This window comes from Gekko japonicus, unplaced genomic scaffold (genome assembly GCF_001447785.1).
Source record: "Gekko japonicus isolate JY-2015 unplaced genomic scaffold, Gekko_japonicus_V1.1 scaffold3078, whole genome shotgun sequence".
NCBI lineage: Eukaryota > Metazoa > Chordata > Lepidosauria > Squamata > Gekkonidae > Gekko > Gekko japonicus.
This window is the reverse complement of record NW_015173770.1, coordinates 111,462-128,480: the sequence shown is the minus strand read 5'-3', so window position 1 is coordinate 128,480 and position 17,019 is coordinate 111,462. Positions and strand designations below refer to the sequence as shown.

The 17,019-nt window shown below is 44.8% G+C and overlaps 1 protein-coding gene across 1 annotated transcript in view; it reads right to left on the bottom strand.

Annotated features, from left to right (window-relative positions):
* LOC107120756 (semaphorin-3C-like) overlaps positions 1-16,650 on the bottom strand; it is a gene marked incomplete at its 3' end in the record, with an annotated part of 73,726 nt that extends 57,076 nt beyond the window's left edge. The window contains exons 1-4 of the mRNA XM_015423525.1: positions 16,602-16,650; positions 14,389-14,397; positions 11,869-12,053; positions 1,777-1,839 (exon numbers count right to left, since the gene is read on the bottom strand). Coding sequence (XP_015279011.1) covers positions 1,777-1,839; positions 11,869-12,053; positions 14,389-14,397; positions 16,602-16,650 — 306 coding nt within the window. The remainder of the gene's footprint in view (positions 1-1,776; positions 1,840-11,868; positions 12,054-14,388; positions 14,398-16,601) is intronic.
* Positions 16,651-17,019: the final 369 nt, after the last annotated feature.

Sequence of the window (17,019 nt, the reverse complement as noted above, 5' to 3'; positions counted from 1 at the left end):
CCTTCCCTTTAAATGGTTGGGGGGAAAGCGGGGATTGCCTGCGCCTGACCTGCAAGCAGGAAGTTTGCCACTTACAGGGCAGGCACAAGTGGCTCCCACTTCAAAAGAATGGGCACCATGTGCACTTTCCCTGCAAGTGGCGAGCTCACTGCTTGCAGAGCAAGTGTGGATGGCCCCAGGTTTAAAAGACTGGGTGCCATGCACACCTGCCCTGCAAGCGGCAAGTTTGCCACTTGCAGGGCAAACGTGGGCAGCCCCTGCTTCAAAAGAGCAGACCCTATGCATGCATGCCGTGCAAGCGTGGGTGGCCCCCGCTTTAAAAGAGTGGATGCCATGTGTGCCTGCCCTGTAAGTGGCAATCTCACTGCTTGCAGGGCAAGTGTGGGCAGCCATGGCTTTAAAAGACATGGCGCCGTGCACACCTGCCCTGCAAATGGCAAGTTGGCCATTTGGAGGGCAAGCGTGGGCAGTCCCCGCTTTGAAAGATGTGCACTGGCACCACTGGCAGGGCAGGCATGCATGGCCCCTGCTCTTTACATGTGGGCTGTGGATAACTGTTGGGGGCGGGGCTTCCCCCCTGCCAGCCAGCTGGCCAGCATCTGGGGCAGCCAAAAAAATCAGGAGATCCCCCACCCCCACCTCGGAACTGGCATACCTAGGGGGATGGTGTGGGGAGAGTTACAACCAATAATGTTTTTCCTGTTGAAAACCAAAGAAAGAAACTAAACAGGTATAATAAAATATTTTTTTAAAAAAAACCTGACAAATAAACTGAGAATGACCTGAGGTTTGTGCATGCATACATCCAACAAACATACTAAAAAAAAAAAAAAAATCACATCAGCATTCAAATAGAATTCAGGTAAGACCTTCAACAGTCCTTCCAGATTTAAAAGAAGTCATTCATTCATCTGGAAGTAATGAGAGTTCTGATCAGGGAGTTTTGAATGGGGAGTTGTTCAGTGATAAAAGATACAGCCACCAAAAAAGGGCCCCTGCCTCGCATTGCCGTCCCCTTGGCAGCACCCGCTCACAGCCTCTAAAGCTGAACCCTCAGGTGATAAAGCTGAGAGAGTTTGTTACTAATTCTCACTCACTCAAGAAATGCTCTCAATGATGAACAAGTGATTAACATGATTATAATTAAATGAGTGGTATGCTTGTTTGACCCAGGACTTGAGGTTTCAGTAATTGGCTCAACAGATGTCTCTTTTTAAAAACCAAAAGAAAACAAAAGTATGAATAATAGCTGTGCCACATTTACCTGCTTTAAGGAAGTTCTGCTCTTTTTCAGGCATCTGGTCAAAACATTGGTTTATAAACCAATAAAACAGCCTTTATGATTAGCAGTAAGTGCTGTTGGAATGAGCAGGGTCCCCCCCCCCCATCATACAAAGGGCCATATATACTGTCTGGGAATCCATCCAGGCACTTACATTAGCATTAGCTCAGCAGTCTGCGTTAAATTCTCTGGGAGATACTAAGAGCAGGCTTTACTTGTGATATCCATCACTGGTGATGAGGTAAGCAAGAAATACACATTGCTGAAGAAAGAAATCAGGTTCTGAAAAACTAGCAAAGCGCTCATTTTTCCAGACATCCATTGCCAGAAGCTGCGGAAGTAATGAGTTTGCATCACAAACTCGCCATACCGTTCGCTTTGCAGGGTATTAAAAGAAAGCACACCTCTCCTGTATTGCTTTTGTCTGCACCCAAGGGGCTCCAACTCCTGTGGCTAGATATCTAATTTAAAAGAATTGGTTTAAAAATACTTACAGCAGGATCCTTGCCAGCCATTTTGCATTCATCGACTCTGTTTGCTGATGCTGGCCAGAAAATCTGTTCAGAAGAAGGAAAATTTTTTTCCAATGGATTATATAATATTAAATACACATTTATAGAAAAAGTCTTCAATCCCACCTTGTTATGCTACCACATTACCTCCAAGGTTCCTGCATGAAAAACTCACAAGGTCAACATTTTTGCTAAACTATTTTATTGAGGAAATATCTCCTCTTACAGGAAATTTTTCCTCTTACAGAAACCCCAGTAAAGAGCATGAAGACCCCCCCCACACACACACACCATTTGAGGCTAATTTCTGGTGTAGTTTAGCTATGCCTTAAATATATAATTAAAATGCAAACTGTTCTTAAATTAGAGCATTCCAGAAAGAAGCACTCAAATTAATAGCTGCACTCGTCATCTTGACTTGGGGCAGGCTGTTACAAGCCTCAGCTATTATGCAGACAAAATCTGGAAAAGGGTGGACCCTAACATTTATTAATCTAATTGTAGCTTGGATTAAGCATTTCCAAATGGTATCATAGGTTCACATGCTCACCCAAATGTACAGAGCTTGTGTGGTGCAGTGGTTATAGCATCAAACTAGAACCTGAGAGACCCTGGTTCAAACTCCCACTCTGCCACGAAGCTTAGATGGGTGACATTGGGCTAGTTACTCTCTTTCTCAGAGGAACCTACATTGCATTGGTGTTATAAGGATAAAGTGGGGAAGGGAAAAACATGTATGCTTCTCTGAGCTCATCAGGGGAAGGGTGGCATAAAAATGCCATTTTTTGTAGAAGCAGAACTACAGGTGCCTCACTTGCCTCAGATGCATAAAGCTGAGGGACACAGAAAAAATACACATAAAATATGGGTCTACTATCAAACCTGCCATGCAATTAAGATATGGATGAATTCCTATAAAGTCAAACTGAACCAACCAAGTAGGGGCAGCTGCTCCATTAAAGTAAGAAGTAGCGCCCAACCAAGTGCAGCTCCTTGCTGCTTTCTTCCTTTGCAAGAAAGTAAAACTAAAGACTTATTGAACTTACTACCTGTACAGGGTGCACTGCTCACAGGCTGTCAACTCCCTCAATTTTCAATCTTAGCCCTCCTGCCTGCTTGTCTTTGTGGACCTCAGCCAAGTTCCTCCCTACACTCAAGCCAGAGGGTTTTCTTCCCAACAGGATCCTTTCTGGGCCAAAGCCAATAGCTGCCTAACACAAAACTATAGAAAGAGGGTGAAGTATATTAAAATAAGGAAATATTGACAGGCTTGGTCAATGGATTCTTACAGAATCTATTTACTAATCAGACATTCACAAGGCTAGCAGAACCTGCTGTCTACTTATTGTTTTTAATAAAATGTACATCCCACCTTTCCAGGGTTGCCAGGTCTGACTCAGGAAATACTGGAGATTTGGGATGGGGCAGTGCTTAGCAAGGATGTAATGTCATGTTTTAATGTCATCCTGTGATGTCATTTCCTGGTCAAAGGTCAAGTAATGACACACTGTGGTATCACTTCTGAGTTACTTCACCAAATCCACCCCTTCTGTTATGTCACTTCCAGGGCACTCCTCCAAAACCCACCCCTTCTTGTGAGGTGACTTCTTTCTTTTAAAATTTTAATCTCAATCCCTCACTTTATATCACTTCCCCCCCCAACTTTCCCCCACCTTGCATTATTTGCAGACCCCTAAACGCTTGTCTCCATGCCCTGCAAAACAGCAAAGTTGCAGCTATCCTGGGCCCCTGGAAAGCTGGAGGAGAGGTGATAGGAGCTAGCAACTGGCTTGACCCTGCAAGTTGGACTCCCTTTTGCTCTCTACTCTCCACATAGGCATTAGTGCATGTTGGAGGGGGAGGAGGCGATGTGTGGCACCACTGCTTCATGCACAGTGGGCAGGTTTGATGGACTGATGGTCTGATTCAGTATCAGTCAGTTTCATGTGTCTTCATGTGTGTTCAGGTTCAGCCCTTAGAGCCGCTAGCAGTGTGGGAGGTCATGGGCAGGTTGAACATCATCCAAATTATTTTAAGATCACACATATATTACATGGCAAAGTACAGTGACTTGAGGTAGATAGAGAGCAGGGCAGGTTTCAGATATTTTGTTTCCCCAAGTAAGTTACACCCCTTGTTTCCTGTATGACCAGCTGCTGAATCTAAGCCAAACCATTACTGCAATGCCACAGAGGCTCGGCTAGAACCTGGCTGTTAGTCAGCATAGTAAATGGTGCCCATCACCCAGAGTTGGTCAGAGGTCATTTCGGGGGGGAACGCGGGGGAATGCAGTTCCCCCGGGTGAGGTGCAGGGGGGCAGGGCACATGACGAAGCCCCGCCCCTTCTTCCGGCCGCCCCCTTCTTCCAGCCCCATTCTGTTGCAGGAGGAGGAAGAAGCAGGAGGGTAAGTTGGCGTCCTCCCCCTATGCCTGGCCGAGGCCACTCCACGTGGCCTCCGCAAGGACTCACAGCCCCATCCAGGAGCTTCCCTGAGGTAGCTGTGTTAGTCTGTTGCTGCAAAATAGTCCAAGAGTTCAAATAGCACCTTTAAGACTAACCTTTAAGACTAAGACTGAGTGGTGGGTGTGGCCTTATGACACACTTCCGGTGATGTCAGGGGTGTGTGGCCTCATGACACACTTCCGGTGATGTCAGGGGGTGTGACATATGCTAATGAGTTATGCTAATGAGTTCCCCTAGCTCTTTTTCTACGAAACGACCCCTGGAGTTGGTAACTTCTTAACTGAAGAAATTCCAGAAAGAGATTAGAACAGGAGATTGCTGAATTACAAATTATTAAATACTCAGAGCAATGGAACCCCCAAGGCTTAACAAAGATAAGGGATTCTTATCTCACTACACATGCTAAGTCACTCAGTTCTCACTTATACCCAGAATTAAACTTTGTTGTTCTTAAAGGTGCCACTGGACTCAAACTTTGTTCTGCTGCTTCAGACCAACACGGCTGCCCACCTGAATCCATGGGCTTTTTAAACAAGCACACAACCCATATAGTACCTATAGGACCACCAAATGTCACATAATAATGTGCAAGCCTTTGAGTTTGGCAGAACTCTTCTTTAGGCTGGATGTTACAGAAAAGAAAAGAAATCATGCTGGCCATGATTTAAAGTCTGCATTGTGCTTAGATGTTCGATGCAGGTCTGATGCTTGGAGGCAGGGTACATGTTTTGCGAGTTTAAGCACATTGTCAGGGGAGTACTGAGCTGGCAGGTACATGGGAAAGGCATTTGCACTTCCTCAGGGCTACTGATTTCCTCTTCCCTGGGCACCAAGGCAGGCCCATACAGCCTGGATCTGACTAGGAAGTGGGAGGGGGTAAGTGTTGAAGTGGGTGGGAGTGGCAAGCCCAATAGGGAGTCAAGCAGCAGATGGAGGGTGGTGAAAGATTTGCCAGAGACCAGCTTGGCCCTGGCTCTCACTGCCAGGATTCAATCCACCAGAAAAAGAAGGCACCCAACAGCACTGTATGTCATAAAGTAAAACTAAAGGTTTTCCTTGCTCGAAAGCCAGTCGAATCCGACTCTAGGGTTGCGGTGCTCATCTCCGTTTCCAAGCTGAAAAGCCAGCGCTGTCCAAAGACGTTTCCGTGGTCATGTGGCCGGCATGACTAGACACCGAGGTGCACGGAACGCTGTTACCTTCCCACCGAAGCAGTACCTATTTATCTACTTGCAGTTTCTTGCTTTTGAACTGCCAGGTTGGCAGGAGCTTGCGCCAGAGGTGGGAGCTCACTCCCTCATGCGGCACTAGGGTCTCGAACTGCCGAACTACCGACCTTCTGGTCTGCAGCTCAGCGTCTTAACCTCTGAGCCATTGCGGCTCCCACTGTATGTCATACCCTCCCAGAAATACGTCCTTTCCTCCTGGAAAAAGGCAAGGGATCTATTCCCCACATACACACACACTTTTTTGGTATAGTCAGATTGCAGCCACATGTAGGCACAGAGCATTTGCAGAATACTAAATACCTATAATTAGGACGAGCCAAATGCCACATAAGAAAGCAAGCTTCCAAGTTCTCCAGAACTCTTCTTCAGGCTGGATTTTACCAAAAAAAAAAAAAAAAAAAAGGAAAAAAAAAGAGAGGAAAAGATGCTGTCTGGGAAATGGTGTAAAGTCCTGGTGTAGTATGTGCTGTGCTAGATATTAGATGCATGCTGGGGGGTGTCACACTTTCCCCCCCCCTTTTTTTCTTTTTAAAACATTTGCTCAGGGGAATGCTCTGCTAACAGGTGCCAGGGAAGGCACTCTGTGGTTTTTTAGGGGCAGTGCCTTCTCTCCCCTGGGCACTGAGGCAGACTCACCCAGATCAGGGTTGAGAAGGGGAGGGGTTGAAGTGGGTGGGTGGGCCCCAGGAGAAACTCAAACGTCGGATGAGGGTGGTGAAGCATTTGGCCAACTATGTCAGCCAGTGCCAAAGAGCATCTTGGCCCTGGCCAGCTAAGGGCAGTGCCTGGCTTTCACGGGGGCCAACGGAGAAAGAAAGTGAGGGGGAGAGGCACCCACAAGGTGCTTGTCAGCAGCAGCTCTGGTGGAGAAGAGCATCAGGCAGCCTCAGCGCCAAATAGGAATTTGGCCTGGCCAACCAAGGGCAGCACCTGGCTCTTGCCCAAACTGATGGAAAAAGAAATGGAAGGAAGGCACCTGCTGACAAAGAGGTACCTGCCAGCAGCAACTCAGACAGAGGCAGACAAGCTCCTGGCTCAGTCAGCCCAAAGGTATCCAGGTGGCTGCAGGTAGCAGCAGTGGGCAACCAGATTGCAGCTGTTGGTAGCTGCCACCAGCTTGGTGCCACAATGGAAGCCTGCACCTTTCCTACCCACTTATATGGCTGCTGTTGTGTCAGGGATCTCTTTTTTGCACCCTGGTGTTGCTCAAGGGGTACTACAAGAAGAGAAGGAGATGCTTCTTCACGCATTACAGAGTACACAGATTGGGTTGGGGTCCCTTCTGTGAACAATTTGCAATTGGTCAGATGAGAACTGCAGAAGTGGTACCTGATTCAGATAACAATTACGTTATCTTCAGTATTCAGGAGAGGATTCAGAGAGAGCAAAATATCAGTATTCAGAGAGAGCAAAATTTTATAGCTTAGTTCCAGAGGCTGCTAAGAGGGTTGAGCTACAACTGGTGGATGACCATGTGACCAATCTGACATGTACTTCTGTGCTACTAATGGAAGCAGATGGCTTACCCAAAGATCCATGTGACAAGAGAATAGAACAGGCTCTACGCCGGGACTTTGAAGCTTCAGCAAATGCACTAAAAGCCTCGACGACAGGATCTCTATTTGCAAGAGCAGCCTGCTCCTGGGCTTCAGACTTGGCAGCAGCAGAGAGCAAGCTACCCAAGGATCTCAAAAATGAAATTAAAAAGATTGCCCCGGTGGCGACGTTTGCATCTGATGCTTCCCTAGATGCCTTACAGATGTCAGCAAGTGCGATGTCATTTAGCGTGGCGGCTAGATGGAACACGTGGCTTCAAAGCTGGGGTGTGGACCCAGCTACCCAGGTCAAGGTGGCTGCAGTGCCTTTTAAAGGCATCAATCTCTTTGGTGAAGGGATGGACAAGTACCTAGTGGAGGACAAGGACAAGAAAAAGGCACTCCCATCCAAAAGAAGGGAGGGAAAACAGAGACAACGCTTTCAGTCCTTTTGGGAGAGCAAGCGACAATCAAGCTCAGGCTTTTCCAAATCTTTCAGAAGAAAATGGCAGCCCAGGACACGAGATGACAGTAAGCCCTCTTTGGTCCACGAGACTAATCAACCACCAAAAGGAAACAAGAAGGGGTTGTTAGCATGACTAACAAGAAATACAGGACACTGCAGGAATGGGGGACATCTACAAAGATTTGCAAACCATTGGCAGCTCACTGTCCAGGACAGGTGGGTATTAGAAACAGTGACGGACGGATACTCCTTGGAGTTCGAAAGTCTCCCTCCCAAATGATTCCAGCAGGTCCCGAAAAACAGGTCCAGCCAAAGACACAACCTTTTGAAAAAGGTCATCCAGCATCTGAGAGACATTGGAGCTATAGAGCTTGTACCGAAGAATCAATGATTGCATGGAGTTTACTCAGTTTTCTTTATTGTCCCAAAAAAGAATGGAGACTTCAGGGCAATCCTAGATCTAAAGTGGTTGAACAGATGGATCAAAACTCAACCATTCAAGATGGAAACACTCAAGTTAACACTGTCAGCCATCCAGAAGGGGGACTTTATGGCCTCCATAGACCTAGCCGAGGCCTACCTACATGTCCCAATAAGGGAGTCCCATCGGCAGTTTCTCCACTGTGCCTACAACCGGAGACATTTCCAATACAAGGCACTTCCATTCGGCCTGAAATCGTCTCCCAGGGTGTTCACGAAAATCTTGGTGACACTAGTGGCACACCTGAGATTGGAGGGAGTTTCCCTGGCCCCATACTTGGATGATATTCTTCTCAAAGCACCTTCTCTCGACAGTTGTATGGAAGCTGTGAGGTACACAGTAGAATGCCTGCAGAATCACGGCTTTGTGATCAACGAAAGAAAGAGCATTCTTCACCTGACACAAACGATTGTACACCTAGGGGTACAGATCGATACAGTTCGAGACAGAGCTTTCCTGACTCAGGAAAGACAACAAAAGATCCAGTCTATGACAGAAAAGGTATTGGAGAGTCAAAAGATGGAGGTAATAACATTGGTCCAACTGCAGGGCCTTACGGTGTCAGATCAGGAGTTATTCCAATGGGCAAGGTTTCACATCTGTCCTCTACAGAGGTTTCTTCTGCCCTTTCAGGAGGTCATTGCAAACAAAAAGACAAGACTAGTCTCTATTCCAGAGAGCCTCAAAACAGATCTGACCTGGTGGCAGGAACCCATGCGATTTCAGCTGGGTGTTCCGCTAAGGGAACCAAAGAGGGTGGTGATGACCACTGATACCAACCTTGTGGGCTGGGGAGCTCATGTTCAAGGCAGAATTACTCAGGGAAACTGGTCACACAGGGACACAACACACAGCATAAACTTTCTGAAGTTATGTGCTATCAGGCTGGGTCTGCGAGACTTTCAGAGTCTATTAGCAGGCTGTCATGTCTTGGTACAGACGGACAATATGACGGCAAAGGCATATGTGAATCGTCAGGGGGGGGGGACCAGATTCAAATCCCTCCACGAGGAAGCCTGCCGTCTGATACAGTGGTCGGAAGAACAACTACTGTCTGTCAAGACGATTCACGTTCCGGGTCAGGACAATGTCTTGGCGGACTGGCTCAGACATGGATGTTAAATAAGGAGGTGTTCCAACAGCTATGCCAGAGATCTGGCGAAGTGACCGTCGACCTCTTCGCAACAGCCCAAAATTGTCAAGTGCCCAATTTCATGGCAAGAACAAGAGTTCAACAGGCCATAGGAGTGGACGCTCTAAGTTGCGACTGGCCTCATCAACTGATATATGCCTTCCCTCTGATCCAACTGCTATCCAGGGTGATTCAGAAGGTCATACAGCAATAGGCAGAGGTGATCCTGGTAGCACCATTCTGGCTGAGGAGACCATGGTGCCAAGAGCTCAGGAGACTGTCAGTAGTAGAGCCATGGCGACTTCCATTGAGAGCAGACCTTTTCACTCAGGAGGCACTAGTACATCCACAACCAGAATCCTTGGCACTCACAGCCTGGAAGTTGAGCACAATCAACTTTCAGGAATAGGTTATTCTAAGGAGGTCATTGAAACCATGTTGGCCTCCAGGAAAAATTCTACTGCTAGGGTGTATACTACTACCTGGCAGGTCTTCCATTCCTGGTGTAGTCAGAAAGGTTGGGAGCCCCTGTCAGTACCCATTCGTGGAATCCTGTCCTTTCTACAGGAGGGGTTGTCAAAGGGTCTTAGTACCAGCACTCTTAGATGCCAGGTGGCAGCCATCTCGGCTATTAGGGGAGCTAGGAAGGGTAAACCACTGAGTCGGCATCATCATGTTAAGGGATTCCTAAAAGGAGTGGCCCTCATTAATCCACCACAGGTTCATCATTTCCCCACCGGGAACCTTAATCTGGTCCTGAGGGCTCTGTCCCGGGGACCTTTCAAGCCAACGGCAACATACCCACTTAAGGAGCTAACCTTTAAAACGTTTTTTCTCATAGGTATCACTTCTGCTAAGAGGGTATCAGAATTGAGGGTGCTCTCCATAGATAAAGAACTCTGTGTTTTCCATGCTGACAGAGAGGTACTTCATCCTGGCCCGGCCTTTGTACCAAAGGTGAATTCGACCTTACATAGATCTGAAGATGTAGTGCTGCCCTCTTTCTGCCCAAATCCAAAACATGATTTAAAAAAAAGAGTGGCATTGTCTAGATGTCTGTAGAGCCTTAAGCTTCTACCTGGATAGGACCAAACACTTCCGTAAATCAGATTCTCTCTTTGTGTCCTTTAGGAAATCTGATTTGGGCCAGAGGATCTCGACCTCCACAGTTAGTAGATGGATTTGGGGGTGCATCATACTGGCATATAAAGCCAAGGGTGAGGAACCCCCACAGGGCGTTACTGCTCACTTCTTGAGAGGAGCAGCTACATCAGTAGCCTATAGGTGTTTCCCGTCATTGGAGACGATTTGCAAGGCGGCTACTTGGAAGTCTGTTCATTCATTCATAAAGCACTATAGAATTGACAAAATAGCTTCTGCAGATGCAGCCTTTGGCAGGAGGGTTCTGCAGCATACCCTCTAGGCCCTGAAGCCGGGCACCCACCACTGTTCCCTCTAAGCTGAGTTAGTGTGAGCTAGCTCACTGCTTTTTAGCCTCCAGCTCACACATTTTTATCTTAGCTCAGAAGGGACGTCTCCAGAGCAAACTAATTTATGCAGCAGCCAAATTACTTGCTCACAACTTTATTGCCAGTAGCTCACAAAGTAGAATTTTTGCTCACAGGACTTCACAGCTTAAAGGGAACATTGGCACCCACCCTAAGGGCACACTGCTTTGTTACGTCCCACTTGTGAGGACCGCCCCACTCACAGGACCACCGAAGAATGGAAGATTTGTCTTCACTTACCGTGAAGCTTCCTTCTCGGTGGTCCTGGAGTGGGGCGGTCTTACGCACCCAAGAGCTTACTCTTGGAACAGCTTCTGGGACTGGAGGGGGTGCTGAGAGTCTTTCTGTGTAGCCCAGTGTTAGTCCTGAGGGGGCTAGAGATACTCTCTGAGATATACATGGTTCTTGCTAAAATGCAACATGAACAGAAGGGAGTAGAACGTTTTTTGCTGCGCAGTTATGAACAGTTGTTCTATGTTCTTACTGGTTAACCCTTCAAGTGAGTTTGGTTAGTTGGGGAAGGGGTGTTTTTCCTTCTCTTTTTTCCTCATGTATGAGAGAGTTCAGTGGGAGGCATGACTTGGATATGGACTGACGATCTGTGGGCAAGCCCCTCCCCTCCGGGATCGAATTCTGCCAATCAACCCTGCTTCCGGAGGAGGGAGGAGCTACCCACTTGTGAGGACCGCCCCCCACTCCAGGACCACCGAGAAGGAAGCTTCACGGTAAGTGAAGACAAATCTTCTGTTTCCCCTCCCAACCCACCACTGCCAGAGAGCATTTTGCAAATTAAAAAATATCAGCAGTAGTTATATCGCTATATTGATATATAGCAATTGGGAGAGAGCAATTGGGAATGCAAAAAAAAAAAAGACCCGGGAGGGAAAAACCTGCCAGTGATACAGGGAACAGGGAGGTATGATGGGCACAAGAGGATACCAAAGGAAAATGATGTCAGTGTGGGTAGAAAGGTTAAATAAACTGCACTTTCCTGCCCACAGCAACCTTTCCAGAAAGATCATAGCAAAGGAGGTTTGCAAAGATTGCAGCAAAGCCGAGGAAAACCCAGAAAGTGAATGGGTATGTGACAATCTCACATCGGTGCTCCGGGGGGGGGGGGGGGGGAAGGGTTCCAGTATGGAAGGCAATACAGAGAAAAAGTCCATGTGGAAGCAGCCACACTGTTTCCCCCACCATTTCGGAAACTAAAATGATGCAGTTAAATGATACTGGATTCCTAAAGCACTTTATGAACTTACGCTGAGAGGTTCCTGGCTTATATTATTAATATTCAAAGAGAGAATGTGATCTTTGCTGCCCACGTAGATTCGGTCCTGATCTTCATCCATCATTAATATCCTGTAGTCTAAGGGGTGGTGGGAGAGAGCATAGAACTGAGAGGTCTTGGTCGCCTGCAGCTCTGCAAAAGAAAGACAAACCACACCTTAGACAAGGCATTCATTGGTTTTACTTGCTTGCGTAACTGTGTCTCAATAAAAGATGCACAGAGCTAATATAACTACAGGGATTTAGTAAGACTATCAGCAACTAAAATAAGAATGAATTAATGTTCTTGTCAAAATCTGAGTGCAATGAACATACTTACAGGTAAGAAATTAGCCATGCTCATAAAGCATCTGGAATAGCTTTATCCATTCATCTAAAGCATACTGTTGTTTTAATGGAAATTATTATTTACAGCTGTGCTTTTTAAAGCACATCATATATTAAACTAAGCAAAGAGCACATCACGTATTATGACAGGCCAGGATCAATAAAAAGACGGAAATACATTTCATCTAACATTACTAAGATATGAACTAGCTAGAATCAATTCAGGCCTATTTAGTTTGGCAGTTATGATGTCATAAAGAAATATTTCCTTATTCTCTCATTGATTTTTAAAAATTCTTTAATAATTAACTTTGCTTTGTTTAAATATTGCTTGACTCTCAAAAAATAGAACAACATTAGAGAAAAAACTGCTTCCAGTTTAAAGATATTTAAAGTTTCTGAGGACCTCAATTCAAATTTTCTAACTCCTCTAGTTGATCTCTAAAACCAGAGATCAAACAAAGTGAAAACAGCATGCAGTCTGGACACTGCCATAAAATGCAACACTCAATCAAAGTGAAAGTGGCATACAGTGTAGGTGGGAATTTCTGTTCCAGTGTGGGTTTGGTATAACAGCAGAGCAAATGCTAGATGCAGACTGGGCCAAAGATTACTAAGAAAATAGCACAGATAGCACTGACTATAGTAACAATGGGTCATAGTTGGAACCCTAGTGTTTAACTGCTGTTGCATTGAGGGCATTGGCAGCCTTTGTGTTACTAGGGTCCTGATCAGACAGGGAATGATCAGCCCATTCAGCCCCATCAGGGAGCTGTACTTAATAGATACCAGTTTCAGTCCAGAGCAAATGCTTGCCAACAGGCCAATGGTAGACTTTCCTCTCTCTGACCGTTCCAGCATGCAATCCTCCCGTTGGGATCGTCTGACTCCAGACCATCCCGAATGGCTGCCATTTTCAAAAAACTCTTAGTGATATGCCCATAAATGTGTAAACGTGCAACAGCCGCAGAGCTCTGCTCAAACGTTCTGGACAATTTCATGTTTCTGAAGGGCCCATGAAATGTATGAACTGTGTTAATTGAAACGGTACCTAGAGGGAGGTACTGCTGGTGGTGCTTTAATCATTGAATTCTACGCATGTGCAGAAAAACAAGTACATGTTGAGGCACAGATGCGCATGCACAAACAGAATTTTTGAAAAAAAATCTCCGACCATGCGGCTCCTTCAGGTGGATGCTGTCTAGACAAATCCACCACGGAGTACACGCATGGTAAGGGGAGCTATCTGGTCATGCAACGCTGGATAGAAAAGTTCTGGATCAAATTAGAGCCGGGCCAATGGCGGGATTTGCTGCCTGTCTGAACAGGACCTATGTCAAAGTTTAGAATGAAGTGTAACCACACATGTAGTGAACTTGGACCAGATTCAGTGATTGGTCTAGCCATTACTGATGGAGCAGCAATTTCTGTCAGCCTAGTGCTGTGGTTCTGTGGACACAGATGCCTGGCTGCTGTGGGTCATCATTCCATGCCCTCTATTTGATCTAAACGGTGTCAGGGATATAGCAAAAATCTAGTCTTGATTAAAAAGACCACAGAGGAAGCTTCTCATGTACTATACCCAAAATGAACCAAAAATGGGTGTACCTCTTGCCAGGAGATTATCTGATATTGGAAAGCTAACTAGATGCCTGAGGCCTCTTAAGTGTGCACCTATATCTAAATCAAGCCTGACCAGAGTATTTTGGAACAAGGGGCATCCTTTGCAAAAGATATGATACTGCCGAAGCTGTAGTTGTGAATGCACTACTTCACTGTTGTGTATCGCAGTGGGCTCACAATATCTGGTACTCTACCAGGTTTGTTTGTTGTTTTAACTGTTGAACAAAATGAGAAATGGGTGTCAGCTGCCACTGAGAAAACATGACAGCAGTGTTTGGACAGATTCATGTAAACAGCTCTCGCCAGAGTTTCCTAATTAAATTTAGGTTTACCCTCATTCTTACCATAAATTTGAGGTCTAGTAAATCAGGTGAGTCTTCATTGACATGCAGTAAATACACATGTACAAATGAGGTCCCAATCAAAATATTTCAGTTGGGCTCAGCTGACTTGCAAAAAAAATAGAGCTGAGCCGAACTGAAGTATTTTGATCGGGACCTCGTTTGTACATGTGTATTTACTGTATGTCAGTGAAGACTTACCTGATTTACCTGATGAAGGAACAGGTACGAAACACTGACTATACGGAACTGCGTAGTTTTCATTTGGGATGGATCTTATTTTCTACAAGCCACAATATATAGATGTTTGGACTTCAGTCCAAGGACATGTGAAATTTATATAGATAATTCTTTCCTTTTGTGTGCTTGTTCTCTTAATGAAGGAAGTCTGCTGCTTTGGAGATGTGCTGTGACTTATTGTGGGTTTGAGTTTGTGACCACCCACTTTTTGATAATTGCTCTTTATAACATTGATAACTTCATTATATTATATATGAATTTGGTATTATTGTTGCCTTTGGTTTCTATATTGTTGCATGCACTTAGCATGTTTTGATTACAGATTTGTTTGTGATTCCACTGACCATCCAGGAACCACCATAGAGAAGTTTGTGATAAAAACCAGCAGATTAGAAAAAGTTAATGGATTAAAAAAATGCCCAGTTTGTTTACATGACAAACTCTTCTTTCCATCTGATTGAAAACCCACACTTCATTAATATGGTTCAGTCACTGAGAACAGGATACAGTCCACCCAGCAGAGCAGATGTTTCAGGGAAACTGCTGGATAAAGGGCATGACATAGAAATGGAGCAATGTGCAACTGTTCTGGAGAGTAAAATTGTTAACCTAAGCCTTTATGGGTGCGATGTCCACAATGATCCTGTTGTATGTGCTTGTATAATAACAGAAGAAGGGAATGTCTTCCTTGCAGAAACAATTGATACATCAGGAAATGCATACACAGCAGAATACTTACAAGAAGTGGCAGCAAAAGCTATCATAACATGTGAACAATAATTCAAATGTCTAGTACGCAGTTTGGTCACAGACAATGCTGCAAATGGATCCAAGAGGAGAAGACATTTAGAAGAGCAGGAAGTGAATACAAAGCTAATAACATATGGTTGCAGTGCTCACTTGCTGCACCTCCTAGCCAAAGACTTCAGTGTTCCAGAAATTAAGACTAATGTCATTGAAATGACTAAATACTTCCATAACAATAATTTTGCAGCAGCAGCTCTGAAAGTAATGGGTGGAACCAAGCTAACCCTCCCACAAGATGTTAGATGGTACTCTGTAGTAGACTGCTTTGAGCAGTATATCAAGAACTGGCCTATTCTGATGACAGTTTACGAGCAACATCGAGAGAAAATAGATGGCACTGTCACGACCAAAATCCTCAACATTGGGCTTAATAAAAACATTGAATATATGGTGAGCATCCTAAAAACCATTTTTGAAGCTTTAAACAACATACAGAAAAAAATCTGTTTTATTGCTGATGTTGTTGAACTTTGCAAGGAACTGAGTGAGCACTTAAAAACAGAACTACACACTGACATAATTAAATTACAAGTATTAAAAACCCGAATGGGACAAGCACTATCTCCAGCTCATTTTCTCACAAATATTGTCAGTATCCAATACCAGGGTCAAACCTTAAGCACTGAGGAAGAGAAGTTAGCTATGAAATGGGTATCCAGCAATCATCCATCTGTAACACCAACTATAATAAACTTCAGAGCTAAGGAGGAACCATTCAAGAAATATATGTTTGCTGATGATGTTTTAAAGAAAGTTACACCAGTGAAGTGGTGGGAGTCACTTAAGCACTTGGATTTAGAGACTGTTGAAGTAATGATTTCACTTTTAACTTCTGCTGTCGTAGAAAGAATATTTTCTTTCTTTGGACTCATTCATTCTAGATTGAGAAATCATTTGGGACCCAATAAAGCAGGAAAGCTTGTTTTTCTTTTCCAGATTATGAACAAACAAGAAGATGAAGATGAGTGAGCTACGGAGCACAGTATTTTAAGTTTTTCATGTGTGGACCGGGCTGATAGTCTGTGTTTTTTTTTTTTAAAGTATAGTTTGTTTAACCACATCAGTTAACAAACATGGATGTTTAAGCAAATACAAGAATACATATGATATAATGTTATTGTTTTAGTTAAATAAAACTATTTAAATTGTTATTATTAAGGTAATGATTATTTTTCTCCTTCCAATAAACCACAGCAAAAAGTTGTCCAAATATGAATGATTAGCCTCACAATAATTTCATAATTATCTATGATGTGTTTCTAATAGTATAACCAAATTAGTATTTTTTATATAACTGTAAAACGAATCTGAAAGGTTGTTATTCTAAAAATGAAACCTTCATCTGGTTGTAAATATTAAGATTATACCACCAAGAATGTCTTTGGCTGTGATCACAAACGCCAGTAGATCCGACATAGACGCGAACGCCTGTTAGATCTAAAGGGCACGCTCAGACAACATCTGGGAAGTGTACCGCAGTTGTCTGCAACCTGTGCTGCTCCACCACAGAAGCGGAGTAAAAAGACACCGGAGAAAATCTGGTAGTTAACAGGTTGCGACAGCCCACAGATGGATTTTCCCCTGTCTGATTGTGCAAGTACTCATGCTTGCCATCAGGATGGTCTGATCAGGCCATCATGGCCCGGTGCCGTCCCCCCCCCTGCGCAGTATGTGCATCAGCGCATACCCATAGGGGGCCCTTGATGCAGAGGTGTGATTCCTTGTTTATGCACATGGGAAACAAATGGCAAAAAACCCTGACTCACCCGCAGTTGCATCTGATCA